At 43.1% G+C, this 20,094-nt stretch overlaps 2 protein-coding genes across 2 annotated transcripts in view; both read left to right on the forward strand.

The window, feature by feature from the left end:
- Positions 1–11,263, forward strand: part of PEX7 (peroxisomal biogenesis factor 7) — a 39,328-nt gene extending 28,065 nt beyond the window's left edge. Inside the window, exon 10 of the mRNA XM_058020323.1 lies at positions 8,519–11,263. Within this exon, the coding sequence (XP_057876306.1) occupies positions 8,519–8,587 (69 nt within the window). The 3' untranslated portion in view covers positions 8,588–11,263. The remainder of the gene's footprint in view (positions 1–8,518) is intronic.
- Positions 11,264–14,347: 3,084 nt separating this feature from the next.
- On the forward strand, positions 14,348–19,728 carry SLC35D3 (solute carrier family 35 member D3). The gene is made up of 2 exons (XM_058020317.1): positions 14,348–14,783; positions 15,998–19,728. Exons 1-2 carry the CDS (start codon positions 14,348–14,350, stop codon positions 16,825–16,827), a joined length of 1,266 nt encoding a protein of 421 aa, XP_057876300.1. The 3' UTR covers positions 16,828–19,728.
- The last annotated feature ends 366 nt before the right edge of the window (positions 19,729–20,094 follow it).

Below are 20,094 nucleotides of genomic sequence, written 5' to 3' on the forward strand. Positions count from 1 at the left end.
ACTGATTGAGCTTTGAACAGAACCCTCAGGCAGAGAGGTTCAAGCTTGTTCTTGTGCTCAGGGAGGCAACGTGGAAAAGAATCTGGTCATAAAGAATGTGAAGAGACCCACTAGTATTAGCTAGCTGAAACAGTAAACTCCTTTGTGCTTAATTAAATATTCTAGTATCTATTTTGGATTATCTGCCTGTATGTAAAGCAGGTGTTTTTTGAAAGCTTTGAATTTTAAAAATCAGATATTGTTTGGTTTGGGGTTTTTTTCCCCCCACCATAATGTTAGTATCAGATTCATAGAAATTTGAGACAACAAACAAACTTTCAGGTGCATAGAAAAATGTGCATTTTGCCGTGCAAAGCATTAACAGAAATGATCCTTATGATATTCAGTGTATTCCTCTGTGAAACTGCAAGTCCTGATGTGAGAGTTTGACAGGCATGTTTTCCAGGAGAAAATATTCCCAACTCCAGCTTTCAACCTCGGCACACATGAGAACAGTGACAAGACCCTAAGCACCAAAAATCTGTTAAATTTTTGATGTTGTATAGTATTAAGAACTGAGAAAGCCTTTTTACCCTGTCAGCAACATTAAGAGTATGCAGTTTTTAAAACCAGATCGTTCTTTCCAAAGTTTAAGGATAAGAAAAACAACTGAAGCTTGCTTCCCTGTATATGCACTAGATAGACATAGGATGTATGTAGGGACTAAAAAATGGTTATCAGCCATAAACTACTCGTTGTTTTGGGCTGGTAATGCTAGACCATGTAGTGGAGTTGTGCTCTGTATAATAAAAATATCATACTCCTTTAAGCCATCTCTTCCTGGGATTTTGCTGTGTTACATTCATGTTTACATGCTGTAGGTTACTTCCTTTGGTGTTACTTTTGCAGCTTTATTTAAAAGCAGCCTTTTTCTTCTGCTGTAGGTTAAATGCCATATGGGAGTAATGAATGCTTTTTAAATATCTTCAGGCAATCCATTAATGACACAGATAAAAGTACAGATCCTTTAAACATTCCTTTCTTGACTCGATTCTGAAATTATTTCCGTAAGTATGTAAAGAATGGAAAATACACATGTATAATGAATTCCTTTAAATAATGGACAAAAGATACCCAGCCCTTTCTGTTGCAGTTCTAAAACAATTTTGCATAACACAAATGTAAAAAAACCTGACACTAATTTTGTCTGAAAATCTTCTTTAGCTACACCTCACATCTGTTCTGAACTCTGTAATGCAGGCAGTAGAAAGTATAAATTAATGATTTCCATTGAGTCAGGGTTTCTGTTGTGCTGCTGAGAACAGATTAAGTATCTAATGGGAACAGGAGAGAAATCTTTAAATTTCTCTATTCTTCTGTGCTATGAACAATGCCATTCCTAAACTGCAAGGATACGTAATTTTCAGTGGGAGTGATGGCAAGTGGTGGAGGGAGCACTTGGTATGTGAGAAGCACATTAGACTTCTGAGACATGCCAGATCAGAACAGGACTCCACAGTGTACTGTGCTGAGGTGCTCCTTTTGGAAATTAAAAATCTTCAGCTCCAAATGAGAATGAACCAGGTGACCATTCTCTAGTTCAAAATAATCTGTTACCTGAATGCTTGCTGAAGTCTAGGTTTTAGAATAAGTTGTGTACAACACAAATAGTGATCACTTAGGATTTGCTTCTCCTGTGGTTCTACTGTGTGTTTGGATCATAATTGCACTACAAATGGCAGCTGTCTGTGTAAATAGCTATTTCTGTCAACAAGTTTGGGAGAAAACTTGGTTTCTCTAACCTTCTGGCTACAATTCTCCTCCCCATCCAGCCTGGTGGGGTCAGGGTGAGTGAGCAGCAGCGTGGTACTCTGTTGCTGGTGGGGATTGAACCATGACACACACACAGCACCCCGTATTATGGAGACAGTGGTGGTACCAGTGTGGTACCCATGGCTCTTGTGCTTTGTGTTACACTGGCTTCGTGATTTGGCCCTCCTGAACTTCCACTCTCTTCTTCCTAAAGCTGTGGGGTGTCACCAGCATGTTCTGCACAACCACTGTCTGCTCCTTCCCTCCACCTGGCCAGTGGTACTTAGAGCTGAGAAGAGGTGCCTGCATTGGTCTGCTGATCCAGTGAAACTGATGGTATCCTGAGTCACTAAAATTTTAAAGCTGTAATTCCTTACTAGCTGGAGGGAGGTCATGGCCAAACTGCATACACTTGATCTGCATGCCCTGAAGGTAGCTTGAAATCTAGTTCTAAATTCATCCAGCTTTATGGGGGAATTTTTGATCATTGTCAAGTTTTGGTGTGCAGGTTTGTTGACTCATTTTCTTTGTGCAGCTTTTGCAGTGTGCTGCATTTGCTGTGCCAACACAGGAAACAGAAGGGACAGGAGGGGCTGCAGAAGCTGGCTTAACCAGTATAGCCAAATACAAATGCAGATGATGTCTTTAGTAAGGCTGTTTGGCTATGTGTTTTGCTGTTCATTTAAAGTAATTGTGGATGCTCAAGAGGCCCAGAAATGTTGATTGTTCCATGTAAAAGTGGAGTTACATCTTGTGGAAATGTACAGAAGAACAGATACTCTCTGCTTTTTTTCTTTTGATCACTTGCTATTATCTTTTACACTTAATTACTAAGGACCTGATAGCTTCCACCCAGCTGTTGTGGCTATGCCACTGCTATAATTATAACATTATCTGTACTTCATTTTAGTCTCTCCTTATGGTCCTTCTCCAGCATGCTACTGAAGTTATGCAGTTTCTTCGATTCTTTGAGATAAAAAGAACCTACTTACCAAATTTCAGAGTGGATTTTTCCATAAAATATGAGATTTCACTCAGATTTCACAGCTGCAAGTGTTAAACCAATCTGAACACCTTACTGAGTTGGAGGGGCTAAAAGAAGGAGATATTTCTTAGTGGTGCTTACTGTATGTCTTTCCCAAACTGTGAAAATTAAACTTTCACTGTGTAAGTCAAAGCCAGGCACTCATGAGTAATGGTCACTATTTGCCATTATCAGCAATAGTTTCTTGGTGTTTGGAAAGGTTTCTGTCAGGCATCACAATTTTGTAAAAGCTGCAAGTGTTTGGAGAGGAAAATAAATTTTGATACTGAAGTACTGGGGAGGATGGGAGACGTTGCTTTCTTGCTCAGTAAATGTATTGCTTGTGCATTTTATTTGGTGCAATGGCTTACAAATACTTGCTACTTCTTTGAGCCCCATCTTTTACTCAGTGTAGTGGATTCTGTTACTCTCCTCATGACCAGTAAACATTTGAGAAGTCCCAGTGAATTGCACAAGTGAAACTCAGGGGAAGACAGCAGAATGATGCAGCTGTTACTGAAAATACTGTTTGGCTTTGGATTACTTGTAATTATATCCCAAAAGGAAGGAATTGAACTTTGAGCTGAAGGATGAATTTGAAGGTCAAATAGGGTCATTAGAAAACAGTTTCACTGGTAGAAATTGACTGCATTTGGGGTCACCAAGGTCAGTATCAGCACAGAAAGGCATTTTGCAGTTCCAGTGTACCTTTTACAGAACTTAAAATTGACTAATCAATTAAACCAGTTCTTGGAAGTCTGAGTCTTCCTCCTAATTTTTAGAGTACAGAGGAATTGCTACCAAATCTGGAGATTTCAAGGATTTTTTTCTAACCTGCAACTTGCATCTCCATTTCCTTTACAACTTACTGATGAAAGCCCACTTGGAAGACTTGGATTCAGGAGTGTGTGGCATAACTTCCAAGTCATCTTCTCATTACCCATGTCAGAACAACAGAACAAATGATGAGACAGCTCTTGGCTTCTTAGATCAGTTCTTTATGATCTATCTCTGCAATGTGAAAAATAATGCCCCTCAAGTTTCTTATCTCTTTTTTTCCTTAAGAAATAAATGGATTTTTTAAGCAGCATTTGGAGCATCTGCTTCTGATAACTCTAATTTTAACCTAGACCTTTATAAGAAGTTCTGTTCTGGGTTTGTTTCATTTTGTCTTTACTGGAAATAATAATTAAATCAAGGTGTATTTTCTGAAAAGTAAATTAAAAAAATATTGGTGTTACTGAACATTGAAAATAAGAAGTTTTATTTGCAAACTCCCATCACTTTCAGTCTCATGTAAAGGTTGGCATCATGCATTTCACTCGGGAAACTGCTAACCAAACAGGCCACAGTAGTGGTCCAGATTTTCTAGAAGAAAATAGGTATTGAATGAGTTTAAACTCATGCATGATCCATTATGGACTTGACCAATTAGTTTTAATGTTCACCTGTGAAAATCATTTGATGAGTAGCAAACCTAATAGCTTGCTTTATCTTCAATTAATCTCCGTCCCACAAGCTTAGAGGATGTTCAGGATCCCTCAAAAACATGTAATAATGATATAAATAGACCATTAAGTTATGTTTGAGAAGACACAGAAGATAAGAAACTAAAAGAGGAAAGGAAACACAACTAATGAGAGTCAAGAACTGAATTTTTTTTTTCTGCTGGCTCCTGTACAGAAAAAAGAAAAGACAGATCTTATTTGAAAATGGGATGAGGAGAAGCTGAGAAATGAGTCTCTCTCAGGCACATTTACATATTATCACATGATTCATTATGAGCTCTGGAAACTTAGTGGCACCAAGATAGTTCTGGAGATACTAATCTAGAGAGGTCTGTGCTTTGTTCTGATTAAACCCTTTCATAAAGGGTAATTGAACTCTTTAGTTTTTAGTTGTTCTTCTGAATATTTTTAATTTTGATTATGCTAGCAGATTTATTGTGTCTTCAAGTAGTGAATAAAAAAGTTGGTGGCAAACTTGGGAGTTTTCTCGGGAGTTTTCTCTTGTTCTCTTGCTTCTTCTGAAGAGTAAAGAGGCAGAATGTCATGCAGGTAATTGCACTAGACTGAGTGGATTGCCCTGGGGTGCTGGCAAAGGTCTAAGTCTATTGCAAGGCAAGATGATTGTGATGAATAGGAAACAGAGGGCCTGTCGAGGGAGTAAATCAGTTAGTGAGTCAATGGAAATGACTCTGATAATGAATGGATGTCAGTATTAAATCCGTTGGTGGAAAACATTGCTAAACTCTGGGACAAGGATAAACATTTCAATAAAATACGGGATAGCTGTTTTAGCGGAGTTGAACTATGATTTTATAGTCAAGCAATTAGCTTTCTGGGATGACTGCAGGTTTTTTGTTTCTTTGCTTGCTTTTCTGGCTTTACTTGAAAAAAATTCAGTGATCCCCATTTTTTGTACTTGTTTTTGTATTTTCGCTGGCAGATAAATTGGCAAGATATTTATTCTGCAGTAACAACAGTATAATACCTTTAGTGTATATGCTGGTGCCATAACTTTTCTACTGAAATAAAAGCAATAAAGACAATTAATAAATGTAATTTTGTTAGACTGCCTTTGTTCCATGTAGTTTTAGTTACAATGAAAATTACCAGGCTTAGAATGCTTCTTCTATTTGTGCTATTTCTTGATATAGTTTACCAGTCAGTGAAACAAAGAATATTCTTGTTTTACAATTAAGCTCTAATTATTCAGCTTTTCCCTGCTATTCAATAGTTAAAAGTTTCCATGGTAAAACTGCATTCTATAGTTACAAGGCTATTCATAAATGATAATGGAACTTGCATGATATACAAAATTTGCCGTGCAAAATAGTCAATATTATAAGGATATTGCAATTTATACAGTTCAACGACCCAAAAATACCGTGAGATTTGTTTGAATATCAGAGTAAAATTTGTCCACAAAGCAGCAGACATTTTTACAGGATGACAAACTTCCATCCCTTCATTCTCCTAATGGAGGGATTTTTATCAGGTTCGCAAATCAAGTGTGAGTCCATTTTCAGTTTTCCTTTGTCTTCGTCCCACCACAGAAGAACTTTCTTCACCTGTCAGTAACATCATCTCATTGATCAAAATATAAACTCCAGGAACTTGCCCATTTTGTATGCTATATTTATTTACCGTGGTATGCTGGATGAGCCTTCATCCCAATGAAATTTCTACCTCTATTTTAATATTTAAATGAGGTACCATTTAGTTTATTTTTAAAAAAAGACTAAATTGCTTTGAAGTATATATTAAAAATGGTCGTATGTCACAGGAGAACTGACATTTCTACATACTTTTAAAGCACTTACATTCAATATCCCACATTCTCCTCTTCTGGGGAAAGGCACACAACTGTTGTACAAGTATTCTAAGACCACTGTATAAGACAGGTCACAAGATAAAAGGCAAAATGCAGGGAGAAGACATTTTCTAAACTAATGCAGTTGCTGCATGAACAAGTCCTTCTCTTCATCTTAGGATTCATCTTAGTCATTTGTATTGGAGGCAGTGACAATCTCTGAGCTACAGCAAAAGGGCACGTGGCACTCTCCATCAAAAAATACTGGCTGCAGCACTCCTAGCTTACAGTTGCCCCTTTCTCTGACAGTCTTGCCTGTATTTTGGAGAAAGTAAGGAGAAATGGCAATGTCATTCCTTTTTTAATGTTCTGCCATGCTGCAGTGTCCCAGTTTCCCATAGATACCTGTGTTCTGTACTTCACATGTGTATTTTCATCAAGGTTTCTGGTATCAGCATTTCATTATACACTTCCTGCTGCACAGGAGAACTTGATTCACTGTTACTTACTGTAGCTTTTGTTTTCCTCTTGCTGGCTGGCTGTGTTTTCTCCTTTCACGTGGTATCATTAAGTCAATGAGTTGGGCAACTTATCGCATAGTGATCCTTTTCAAACTCTTTTAATATCCCCTGTTTATTTTTAATGTTGCTAGATTAAATGGTTTGATAACTATATTTGTTCAGAGGCGATTTCAGGGATGCTAATTACATTGATAACAGGTGGGAATTCCCATGGGATTTTTTCCAAATGTTATTTTTGTTTCTTGTTTCTTTACAAAAATAGAAAGTATTGCCTATAGAACATTGATCTGTAGCTGTGGAGAATAGTAAAAAACCTGCAGTTTATGTGATTGCCAGCTTCTACACAGTATTTAGTGGAAAACTCAAATTTTCTTTTTGGTATGATTTGAGAGACTGCAATGCAGCAGAAAGAACATTTGCTACAGAAAGCTCTATTATGTTGTATGAATAGACAGACATATTGTCAAGAGTTTTTTTGACCCATTTAGATGTATATGGAAAGCACTTCAAATAACTAAGTAGAACCAGCTAAGGAAGCAATGAAAATGAATAATAGTGCAGTATAGTAAACACAAAATGGGCTAATTATAGTCTGAAATCAAATACTGTAGTTGGATTTCCAAATTTTTAGTGTGCAGCTGTTCATTCTGGCTCTAGGAGAGAACAGGAATTGCAGGCTGCAGCAGAAGGAAGCTTGTTGTGCAGAGGATCCAATACTGTATCTTTTGTAATCCCAACTGGAAATGACATTGTAAAGATAATGCAATATGGTTTCAGCCAGATTTGCTGGCATTTATTTGTGGACCTCCTGAGGTTTTTCTCTTTAGCTCTCCTCTTTGTTCTGTTTGCCTTAATTCTTGTCTCCTACAATATTTTGTGAATATATATCATACCTAGGTCATCTTTTTGAGTCATTGTCAGTGTGGTTAACCCTTTCACTTTGTTACAGACTCTAAAGTGCATTTTCAGTTAATTTTCAAACCTAAAGCATTCTGTAGTCTTTTTCCTTGGAGTCTTGTTATTTATTAAGATCTTTCAGCACTACAGACTCAGGTTAACCTTCTGGGTTTCTGGTTTTAAGTTCAAGCCTTCATCTAGGATAGAGCCTGGGATGATGAATTCAGAGAAGTTGTGGTTATACTCAAATCAGTCACTGTGTTTATAAGATGCCTTTGTCACAAGTGGCACCACTTCTTATTTAGACTAGTGGGTGTCTAGGTAGTGCTTGAAGCAGCACTGTGGCCCCCAAATCCCAGTGATCAGCAAGTACACATCTCTCTTCTCAACAATTGACAGTGACCTCATGGCTTATCAAGCGTGAGACTGAAATTCTGGGTTAATTCTTCAGGAAACTTCCTGTATAATTTCATTGAACTCTTTTGGTTTTCCATTCCTCAGCACTAGACATTAGGAAAATGTCTATAAGAAATTTCTGTATCTGCAAGTATAAGAAGGTTTTTCAGATTTGGTCATGAAATATTTAGATATTATGGTGAAAGGATCCTATGACTCTGCAAAGAGAAGAAACATGGCAGGGTCGGGACTTTTGTGTGTCCTTCCTTAATTTAATTTTCAGTTACATTTTTTTGCCTATTTGGAACAATCAGTTGAAACCTAAACGTTTCCCTGCTTTCCTCATGAAGAGTATGAAAAATAGGAGTTTGTTAATTTTTGTTAATGTTTTTCAGTAAAGTTAAAGTTTAAAAAAAAGACCCAAACCAAAACCAATTTAGTTATTTTATAATTTTGGAGCATGCTAAGTCAGAGTACCAACTGATACTAAATCTACAATATGCATTAAATTCCCTGTGTTTTTTGTAAAAATGACAATTGTGAAGGACCTAAATAGATTTTGTTTGCTTTGTAGGTGGTGGACTGTGCTTGGGATGAACTAGTCAAGATCTATACTCCATCGTGTCTGGCAGTTCCTGTTTAGAAGAGAAGATGATCTGACACGCCAGGAACCTTTCTCTCTCCCCCCACAACCAGACTTGTGCTAAAGTGTCAACAGTGTCACTAATCTCAGTGTCTCTTTATAAGTAGAACTTCTTGAATGGAGTGTTGTGCCCTTGAACATGTGGAGACTTCAGGGCTTGGTCGGCTGTGCAGGTAGTACTTGAGTAGCAAAATGTTCCACAGCTCCTCAGAGGCTGAAGAGTGGCCATAGCAGATATCAGTGGTGTCTTCAGAACAGAATAACCAGCATGAATTTGTGATCTGTCTGGCTAATGATGAGAGCAGAGGCCTGAATCTTCTTGTTCCTTATAAAGATAAAAAAAAAAAACTGGCAGAGTGTTTTGAGATGTCACTGTAGAAAAGAAAAGAAAGGAAAAGAAAATAAAGGCTTTTTACTGTAAAGTACTGTAATGTCAACTGAAGTTTGTATCACCCAGATGCATTTATGTTTTGCTGTGAGTCATGTTGCATTATTTTTTTTTTTGCAATATGATGCATTTACTCTTGATCGACAGTAAATGTCATAGTTTGTAGCCAGCTGATTTGTTTGACCTTTTTGGATTGCTGCTTCACAAAGATGGTAAAGATTATTTTCATATATTTTTCCTTTATATCTCTTTGAGTAAAACAGTTGATGAAGTTATGTAGAAAGATGCTCTGATAATAGAGAAAATGGTTATGAAAAAATGAAATATATACAAAACTAATTGGATCACAATCCTCAAGATTTAGAGATAGGGCAACCATCTCTTCTATTAGACTTGTCTTCTATTTTCACTTAGAAAGTTCTTCCAAGAAATAGAAGTGGAAAGTGGCCATAAATCCAGTGTTTCAGGACCTGTGATAGCCTGGCCAAAGTGAGAAGTGATGTCCAGACCAGTTGACCTATATAGATGCAGATTAGTTGCATGATATAAGCATAACAGATCCAGCATGGCCAAACTATTGCAGTCACTACAATATGCAACATGTTCTAGGGATGTTGAATACTTTGCCTTCCCAGTTTGTCCCCTCAACCCACATGCTGGTACTTCCATCTAAGTTTTCTGGGGCAAGTAGAGATGTTCAGATGTTTTGTTTATCCAGACATCTCTGAATAGTGTTTTAGTATTGCAGCACTCATTGGTATGTGTTAGCCTTTCCTCGTTTCCTGCTAGCCATTTTTTTTACCTACTTTAAACTGTCTCCTTTCTGCTGTTAGTCCATCTCAACTACACTACCATCAAAAGGCTCTTTGCAGGTTGGGTCTTTGCAGATCTCTGTTCAGGTTTTCATAGTGGTGTTAATAAATGCTCTACCCTTCTGGGTTGCAGCACTCATAGATCAGCCAACAGCAGACACTGCCAGATCTGCTGGGTGCTTTGAAGCAATGAAGGAAAGAATTCAGCTGAGCTAAGACCCGCAAATTGCAAGGAAAGAATCGTTATTCTATCTTGGAGAAAGAGCCAGGAAACTTACAGGTAGCCACAGGGAGACATGTGATATATATTGATGGGGTATATAGGGCTGGACAGGAAGAAACTTTCTTCTGCAACATGACAATTTGGATCCCATTTGGATCCTGTATTTTTCTTGGTCAAATGCAAACTGCCCCCAGACTGACATCTTTTTGAGTTGAATTATTAACAAAAATAGATTTTATCTTTTTTTTTATGACAGTGTGCTGTACCAAATCTGAACCTTTTACTGCACTTTAATTCTGTGTGCTGAGGAATAATGCAAAATAAAGCTGTGCTGCACGCAGCTTTCAGCAGTACCATGGGCCATAAAATCTAATTTTAGGCATTAAAATTGATTATTTCAACTTCAATAGTTCCTCCACTCTTCTGTTTTATCTCCCTTTTCTGCTTTGATTACTAGTTGCTTGTCTGAGTGGAACATTTTGGTGGCAGGTGTGTATTTTATATGCATGTTTCTGGGGGGACAGGGAGAGTGGGTTATCCTAGAATGCTGCCATAGCCTATCAGTTGGAAGGGAAAATGTAGAAAACCTAGTGCAGGGGGAAAAATTAGGAATTCTGAACATGCACACTCAGCACATGGATTAAATCTTTCCTCAACTGCCTTCTCTCCCTTCATGTCTTGGTTAACTTCAATGCTGAGGGTTGCTGTATCCAGATTTATTTCTCTTGAAAGCTGAGCACATCCAGAAGATGCACATAGTAAATAAAAACTGTGGCCTTTATTCTTGCTGTGTGATCTTTGAATGGTGAGAATGTGCTGTAACATTTCTGCACTGTAACAGAAAAAACAATTTGGCAATAGTTGTTGCTGGTTCTTAATTCTCAGGGAATATTGCTATAGTTGTTTTGAAAAAATACTTATTTTATGACCAAAATACTAGCTTCCAGTTTTTTTTTCATTTACTGAAACAGTTAACAACAACAATCTAAAACCTGTAATGTGTTCTGCTTTCAAACTTGCTCCTGTGAAAGATTTTGTTTTATTTAAGTCTGGGTTTCTCTTTGGTTTAAGAAATGTTTTGATTAATCAAGTTCTAAAGGCATGGATTTGTTGTTCTATAATGCTATTAAATTAATTGCACACAATATCTTTGGCTATACTCTTGTGTTCACTTCCCCAATTAAGAAATGTTGTTCAAAAAGTAAATGCTGTGAAAGATACTGAGAGTATCTTCTAAGAAGAATATCGTAACCATGGTTTATTTAATGTATGAATACTGGGTCATGGTCACATTTTTCCCCTGTACTGGTAGAAACCATACTTTATGCAACTTTTCCTAGCTGTGTGCCCCATCTTTATTTTCATAAAGGAAAGCTATTTTAAATCATTCTTTGTGTCTGCTTGTGCAGAGTATGTGTCAGTGATGAAGTGATCTCTTTCTTCTGGCTAAGCATAGTGCTGGCCTCAAATTTTGCTGCATAAGCAGGCTGTTCTGTGCCTTTCAGTAGTACTGCTCAGCTGTGCTCAGGGTCATGGAATGGGGAATGGATACAACTCTACACAGTTCTTCCCTGATGGATCTGATGGTTGCATTAGACTCTAATTAAGGCAAATTTCCCATAAAACATTTTATAGAGGTCTTGAACATTTTCATCTAAGAAGCCATTATAAAAAATCTATGCCGTTAGGAAGACACCAATTTGCTGCATTTTTTGTTTTCCTCTCACCTGTGTAATTGCAGCTAGGTGAAATGCAAATCTGAGCATAATTTCCTTTAAACAATGAGAGTTAAGGTATCATAATCATCTCATTAGGGTAAGGAACCACAGAGCCATTCATTGCTATGAACTGCCCCACTGCCAGGCCAGACAGAGTTTAACAGAGTTGATGTATGAACTGAGCAGCCACTGTTCCCTCTGGACACATGAACAGCCAGTGTGGGGAAAGTTCCTTCACTGCAGTGTCACCTCTGATGCCACTTCCCTGTTGCTTTATTCAGTTCCTCCCCAGTAAAGAGCAGGAGAACACTTTGTGTGACTGTGGAGTGGTGGAGAGGCAGTGGAAGACTAGTAATGAACCTGGCCTCCATCCATGTTGAGAAAAGGGTGGCTTGGCAAGGGACAACAGCTTCCTCTCCACCTCCCTTTCCTGCCTATAGACAAAATTAAGAGTACCATGAGAGATATTGCAAGAGAAGCTGACCTTATAGCACAAGGGAGATCCAAAAGATAGGATTTGGCACTTTGAACAATTGACTTTCCAAACTGAGCATTGGTGCAGCTGCTCTTTGAGTTCTCCATTTAGTTCTGGGCCCCACAATTTAAGGAGGATTTGAAGGTCCTTGAATGCATCCAGAAGTGTACCTCAAAGCTGATGAAAAGCTGGAAGGCATGTCCTGTGAGGAGAAGCTGAGGGCTTTGGGCTTGTCTAGTTTGGAGCAAAGGAGACTGAGAGGAAACATCATCACTTTCTGATGCTTCCCAAGGAGGGCAAGAGGATAGGGAACTGCTGATCTCTTCCCCTTGGGACTCAAAATGTGTGGGAATGGTTCAAAGATGCACCAGAGGAGGTTTGGACTGGACATTCAGAAGCATTTCTTTACTAAGCAGGCATTCAAACACAAACAGGCTTCCTAGAGAGGTGGTCGATGTCCCAAGCTTGTTTAAGTGTTTAAGTGGCATTTGTAATGCCCTTAACAACATGATTTAATTTCTGCTCAGCCCTGAATTGGTCAGGCAGTTGGACTAGGATGATCATTCTACAGTCCATACAAATGAAATAGTCTATTAAAATTTTTTCTGATACATTTGTTTTTTGTGTTTCAGTCAAGGAAATATTTAGCCTCCAAAGCAGTTTTTCAGCCTGATGCTCTGCAATGTCAGACATTCACTTCTCTAGTGACAATTTCACTGGTGAGGTGACTAAATGGTTTCTGCCAGAGGGTACACTCAGGTACAGTCCAAATTACTACGGTATTTCCCGAAAGCACAGTCTGATTTTTTTCCATCTGCACTTACCTGGCAGAAGGAGTTGTTTTTATCACATGTGCAAACACTGTCAAGGTGATCCCCACTTTTCTTTAAATTGTGTTGCATGTGGGCTTGGGGTGAGTCCAAATAGAGGCTGATGTAAATGTATTGGCACATTTCTTCATTGGGTTCTGAAACCAGGCTTGGTCTCCAGTACCTACGTTTTCTTTTCCTGCATTACCAGTTTTCATCTTCTGACATTCATTCTTAATGTGTACCTTACTTCATTTTATAAACCTTGCCCTGTGTCCTTTACCCTGCCTGCCCTGATGAGAGAAATCAATGGATGATTATAAGGTAGCTCTGAATAAAATTATAGTTTTTCCTTTCCTCGTGTTGCCTGACACTGCAGGAGAGTGGTGGAGGGGACTGGCTGCCCGTGAGAACTGCTTTTGCTTTGCCTTTCCCTTGGAGTCGATATGGTCTATTGCCATCTCCTGTTAAAACTTTCATCTGTAAAGTCGGGAGAAACCATCAGCTTATTTAAGCTTTACCAGGCTTTAAAACATCACTTTTGAAAGCTGTGTGGCTACCAGGTTTTGGTGACTTCTCAAGGCAATTCCCTCTGCCAGAACCCGGTTCTCCCTGCTTTTCTTAGCAGCGGTCCCTGTCTCTGCCGTTCGCAGCCCGAGAAGCCGAGGCAGCAGGGGGGCAGTGGGAGGGATGCTGCCGGCAGGCTCGGTAGATGCTTTTTCCCGGGAGGCCGGATACTTTTGGAGAGTAGGAAAAGCGGTACTCCCTGCTTGGGAATGCGCGGACCTGCACTGATCTCCCCTCTCCGGGAGACGTGGGGTTTCCCACGGCTCTTCCACATTATTTTCGGGCCGGTGGCACTCGGCTGCGGAGCCGCCGGCGCCCCGCGGCTTTCTGGGCAGGGAAAGCACCCGAGCGCCCGCTCCCGCTGCCCGTCCTGCTGCACCCGAGCGGGGTCGGGAGGGCTTGCGGACAGCGGCGGCTTCCCATCCCCGCCGAGCCGGGCGTGCTCCGGGGGACACCGCGGGACGAGCCTGGAAACGCGGGGGGCGGGGGCGGCCGGATGGGGGACACCGAGAGCGGGGACGCAGACACACCGGGGATGGCGCGGGGACACACCGGGGGCGGGGAGGGGACGCGGGTAGGAGGGGAGCCACGCTGGGGGCGGCGCGGGGGGGACACGTCGGGGGCGGCGGCCGCCCTGCCGGGAGCGTCCTGCCTCCTCCCGCCCCCTGCCTCCGCTCGTCGCCGTCCCCCCGCGCCGCCGCCGCCGCGGCGGGTGGCCGGGCGGGCGGCAGAGCCGGGGGCCCGGCGGCGGGGCCGGGCGCGGGCAGGATGCTCCGCTGGCGGGGCCGGGCGCGGGGCGTCGCGGTGGCGGTGGCGCACGGGCTGTGCTCGGGCTCGCTGAACATCCTGCTGAAGTTCCTGCTGGCCCGCTACCACTTCGCCTTCCTGACGCTGCTGCAGTGCCTCAGCAGCGCGGCGGCGGCGCTGGGGCTGGAGGCGCTGCGGCGGCGGGGGCTGGCGGCGCTGCCGCCCTTCGGGCCCCGCCTGGCGCGCCCCTTCGCCGCCGTGGCCGCCCTGGCCACCCTGCAGTCCACCCTCACCCTCTGGTCGCTGCGCGGCCTCAGCCTCCCCATGTATGTGGTCTTCAAGCGCTGCCTGCCCCTCGTCACGCTGGTCACCGGCGCCCTGGTGCTCCGCGACGGCATGCCATCGCCCGGCGTCCTCGTCGCCGTCCTCATCACCACCTGCGGCGCCGCGCTGGCCGGTGAGCGCGACCGCGACCGCACCGAGGGCACCGGGCGGGACGCGACGGGACGGGACGGGACTGGATAGGACGGGACGGGACGGGACGGGACGGGACTGGATAGGACGGGACAGGACGGGACGGGAGGGGACGGGACGGGACGGGACGGGACGGGAGGGGCGGCCGCAGCGGTAGCCGCTCCCTCCGGGTTTCGGGCGCCGGACCGGGAGAAAGACGCGAGGATACGGGGTGCGTGCAGTGCTGGGGGACAGCTGCGGCCCCACGGAGCCTCACGGGCGGGCAGGTGCAGCCTTGCAGAGCTGGATGCAGCCCCGCTCTGACTGGCACATTCTTGGAGGCCTCGGTACAACCTTTTGGAGATAGGTGCGTCCTTATGCGGGCCCGTGCAGGAGTAGCTGCGACCTTATTGCAACCCTACTAGGGAAAGTGCAACCTTATGGAGGGAATTGTAGCCTTATGGCGGGTGGGTGAACCTACAGGGGTAGATGTAATGTTCTGAGAGCAGCCGCAAGCCCGTGGGACAACTTCTGCCTTGCTGGGGCCAAGTGTGGTGCAAACTTAGGGGTGAGCTGCAGCCCTCTGGGACCAGCAGGACCCATGCTGCTGTCCAGCCGAGGGGTGGGTGGGGTGGGAGGCAAAGCTGGCACTTTGTGGCCCGACAGCACTCCTGGGCTGGGGGCTGCCTCAGACAGCAGAGCACACGCACAGTGAATAATTTAATATGCAAAGAGACTGACAGGGGGCTCGGGAGGGAGGTGTTCCTTCAGAAATCCCACAGGGCTTCATGACTAGAGGGTGCAGAATGGCCAGTGGGTTGGAGGGCAGGCAGCCCAGGCAGCCAGAGCTGCCATGTGTCTGTGCTGGCAAGAGGATGCTCAGGGTCGCTCTGTGTGTGTGTGTATGTGTGTGTGTGTGTGTGTGTGTGTGTGTGTGTGGTTTCAGCTACAGAACTTCCACAGTGTCTTCACAAAAGGGAGAAGGCAATCTGATTTTGGCTGGGGATTTAGAGGGGGTGTGAAAAAACACTCAGTATGTTTGCAGCTTTAAAAAATGCATAAGAGATTTGTTGGGAGGCAAGACTTGGACAAGCATGACAAATCCTAGGGGACATGGAAAGTGCAGTAATGCCTGTCTCCTAAATATCCCTCTAGTCCAGAACGGCGCTCTCTCCGTACACCACCTATGCTTATTTCTCTCTGTGACTCTCGTGACAGGAGCTGGTGACCTGACTGGGGACGCTATGGGCTATGTGACAGGCGTGCTGGCCGTGCTGATACACGCTGCCTACCTGGTGCTCATTCAGAAAACCAGTGTAGACAGTGAATATGGACCCCTGACAGCTCAGTATGCCATCGCTGTTTCGGCCACCCCTTTCCTCATCATCTGCTCCTTTGCCAGCATGGATTCCATCAACGTCTGGTCCTTCCCGGGCTGGAAGGACCCTGCCATGGTATGCATCTTTATTGCTTGTGTCCTGATTAGCTGTGCCATGAACTTCACCACCCTTCACTGCACCTACATTAACTCGGCTGTGACCACCAGCTTTGTAGGGGTGGTGAAGAGCATAGCCACCATCACGGTAGGCATGGTGGCATTCAATGATGTGGAGCCCACAAAGTTATTTATAGCTGGGGTTGTGGTCAACACCTTGGGGTCTGTCATTTACTGCGTGGCCAAGTACGTTGAGACCAGGCGGCAAAGCAACTATGAGGACCTGGAGAAAGAAGCTAGAGAAGAGGAGGGGAAAAGGCAGGCTGGGGACCAAGCTCTGTTTGCCATGGAGACAATTTCCCAGGGGAAGGAGGCCGAGGAAGCAGCGGTGGAAGGACCATCCACAGGGCAGAGACAGAGTGGAGAGGAAGAGAAGGACGTCACTGAGAAATCAGCCACGGCACTTGTGGCTCAGGGAAAATCCACCGTCACACAAGAAGTGAACAGAAGCTCGCTGAAAGAAGCCTATCTTGGAGTATGGAGGTTGGTGAGGGGTGCTAATTATATAAAGAAGGATTATTTGATAGAAAATGAAGAGCTACCAAACCCTTAAAAAGCAGATTCGAAAACCTATTGTTTGAGGACAGACACCTGGTTTTCTGTACAGGGGGAAGGCAGAGCATACATTTCCACATCAATGCTTACAAATCCAGATCATTCAGGATGACTTTACCTCATTGTCAAAAAGCAAAAGATCATAGTTTGCTCATGCTTTGGGCTTGCTTTCAGCTGCTTTCAGTATGTCACTTTAGACCCACCTCAGCTAAGGTGCTGACACTCTGCTGCAGACACAGAGAGAGCTGGGTAAGGGGAAGGGGCTTGCCCAGCAGCTGGGAATATGAGGGATATCAGTGCCACTGGGATACTTGGCAGTACCAGTGACACAGCAGTGGTCTATACCTTAGATTGTGTCTGGAGCCTAGTGATTTTTACACATTTGGAGCCTCTGTCAGTGTGCTTCTGTATCTGTATCCATCCAATTATAGGTACTCTACGTAACCGATTCCTACAATATAAACTCGTATTTAACTGTACTTTTTTGTGCTCCTCTGTGTCAGTACAATTACAACAGAGCTAGAGGTTGTGCCACTTCAGTTATATTGGTGTAAAATCACTCTCTTCTCTGATGAATTGAAGCCCTCCGGGCTAAGCCTTGGACCTGGTTTACCTTGGGTGCTTTGTGTCTTCAGTAGAAATCCTTTAGTCTTGTGGTGGTGTATGTGAAAGCAGAACCAGATCTGAGCTTCTGAGAAGCTTTGGCCGGCAAAAGAAGGATGTTTGTCTATGAGCTTTAACTATAAGTAGCATTTGAAATATTAGCTTGACTCAAATAAAAGAGTTTGGAAATGTTGGTATGTATTGATTGGATTTGGGAGAGCTGTAAAAATTTAAGGAGAAAGTGTGTGCCTTGTGTTATCCCTCCTGGTACCCTAAAGTCAGATGAATCAGAGCCTGGACTGGAACCCAGGTGTCCTCTCCATTCATTCTGTCACAAGCAGAGGCTGAGAGCAGAGCTGGGGACAGCAACTCTGAAGTTCCCAGGGGTGCTTTTGCAGGACAGCTGTGCTACATCCTGGCCACGTGCTGGTACATGGCTTTGTGTGTATCCGCCCTCGCTGTCCCTGTGCTGGGCTGTCCTGTGGAACAAAGCGCGGGCAGGCAGCAGGAGCTGCCCGGGGCTCCGGCAGATCCCACAGCCGAGTGACTGGGGAGCGGGATGCTCAGTGTGCTCGGCACAGAGACACCCATGGCTTTGGCAGAGGCAGCTCCCCAGCGCCCTGACTGTCCCTGTCCCCATGGGCTGCGAGGGGCAGAGCTGCCTTTCCCCTTGGGAACTCAAGCGCCCGTGCGGGAAGTGGGAAGCAGGCACTCCAGCGAGGCTCAGCTGAATACACTAGTATTTTGTCCCACATCTGTTTAACTGAGAGGACTGTGGAAAAAAATGTTTGAGTGTTTCTTTCCTGAAGATACCCGTTTGGTAGGTGGGAGTACTTGGGTGGAACTAGACAGAGAAGATATTTGATTGGGAGTACTTCTCACCCCAAAAGGGTGCTGCAGCCATTGAGGCCACCTTGACAACAGACTGAAACAAGTTGTTACCATTTTCTGAAAAAATGAACCACGTTTGTTGTTGTTGTTGTTGTTGTTTTCAATATTGTTATTGTTGTTATTAATAATTATTTATTATTATCTATTAAGCCACTGAACTGAAAATCAGCTATTCCCACAGCCCTAATTACCCAGTGCCTGGCCCAGTGCTCTCTCCAGCTGAGCAGGCAGCATTAGCCTCACAGCGTGTTCAGTCTGAAGTGAGCAATTTGCCCAGCAGGGAATATTTGCAAAACTGCTCTCTGGGGGAGCTTTAGGTTCTTGTCAATAAATGCACCAGAAACATCAGGTGCTGTGGCAGTGTGTTTTCGGAATGATTGCAGAAGTTGGCTCACCTGGCATCACCCATGAATTTTGAAAGAGAAGGCTAAAAGGACATTTATGCTAAAAGCCTGGAGCTGCTGAACTGGGGGACAGGGCAGGGAGCTCTGTACATCACATGTTATGTATAGCTTGTGTTTAAGAGAAACTGGCTGTTTGCCAAAATACGTTTACCTTCTGTTCGAGCTCCATATGGGAGATTTTCAATAAAAGTACTATTTATTGTTTCTAGGCTAATATAATAGGGCTTTTGTTAGTTTTTCAAATGCATCCTAGGCTAAAGAAGTTTGTGTCTATTACTTACAGTCGCTGTGTTACCGAACTCATTGCGATATTGAACTGCATTGTAATCATACAGATGGCTGGAGAGAAACACACAATTCTGATCTGTCCTCACTGTGCTCAGTGTTTTCTGTCCACAAAAAATGTGGATCTTCTTACCACCTGGATGCCAGTCTTAGATGCTGTAGTGCACATACCGTGTTTGACATGTGCTCTAGGAAGCTCTCCCACTGGACTCTTGTTTCAGGACTTTTTCCTGTGAGGAGGTTAAATGTTTTGCCACTTACTGTTGTTAAATTATTAGTAGAAATCTATGGAAATTCAAACAGTTTTGACTATTAAAAAAGCTGCTGTTACAATGTTGTACATTTGCATGTATAGTCGAAATGTGATTATATTGTATTCTGTTTTTACCTGTAAATTCCCTAAATTAAAATGGGAATTTGGCAAATGCAATCCAGTTTTTCAGTAACAGACACTGTCGCACAATAAAATGAAAATACTGCCTCGTGCTGAGGTATTTTAATAGCGTCAGCGGAAGACGGTAGAATGAGATGTGGGAATAAAATGCACTGCTTTCCAAAAGCTTTCTGCTTTTCTTATTGTTGCTACTCCAGGGTGCTCATTTTTGCTTCATTTATAGTTATTCTTGTGCCTTTATACCATCCAAGTTTTCTCAACATGTGACCACACACTATAAATACTGTCACGGACAGAGGGGCTAAGGACAGACAAAGGAGCACAGGATTCTGAAGTGCTGGAACCTCGGTACAGCTCAAAATTTCAGTGGTTCTCAGTGGTGATTTTTTTTGGTTACATATTTAAGATAATTTAATGTCACTGGTGTAGCTGTTATAACTCTAGAATTAATAAAAGCAAGATGAAGCTCGTTATTAATAGTTCCATTATAAAATGACAGCATTATTAAAGGACATAATATTAATTTCATTTTACAATGTTAAGTATTTGTATTATCATCTATGTCGCACGGCAGCACTAGGAGATGACTCAAGCATTAATTTTTACCTGTTTGCTTTGGATGGAAAGTACATAATACGCCTGTGGCTGAAACTGGGTTGTGCCAGACCAGGCTGCGGTCGGTGGTTAT

Source organism: Melospiza georgiana, chromosome 3, assembly GCF_028018845.1.
Source record: "Melospiza georgiana isolate bMelGeo1 chromosome 3, bMelGeo1.pri, whole genome shotgun sequence".
Lineage (NCBI taxonomy): Eukaryota > Metazoa > Chordata > Aves > Passeriformes > Passerellidae > Melospiza > Melospiza georgiana.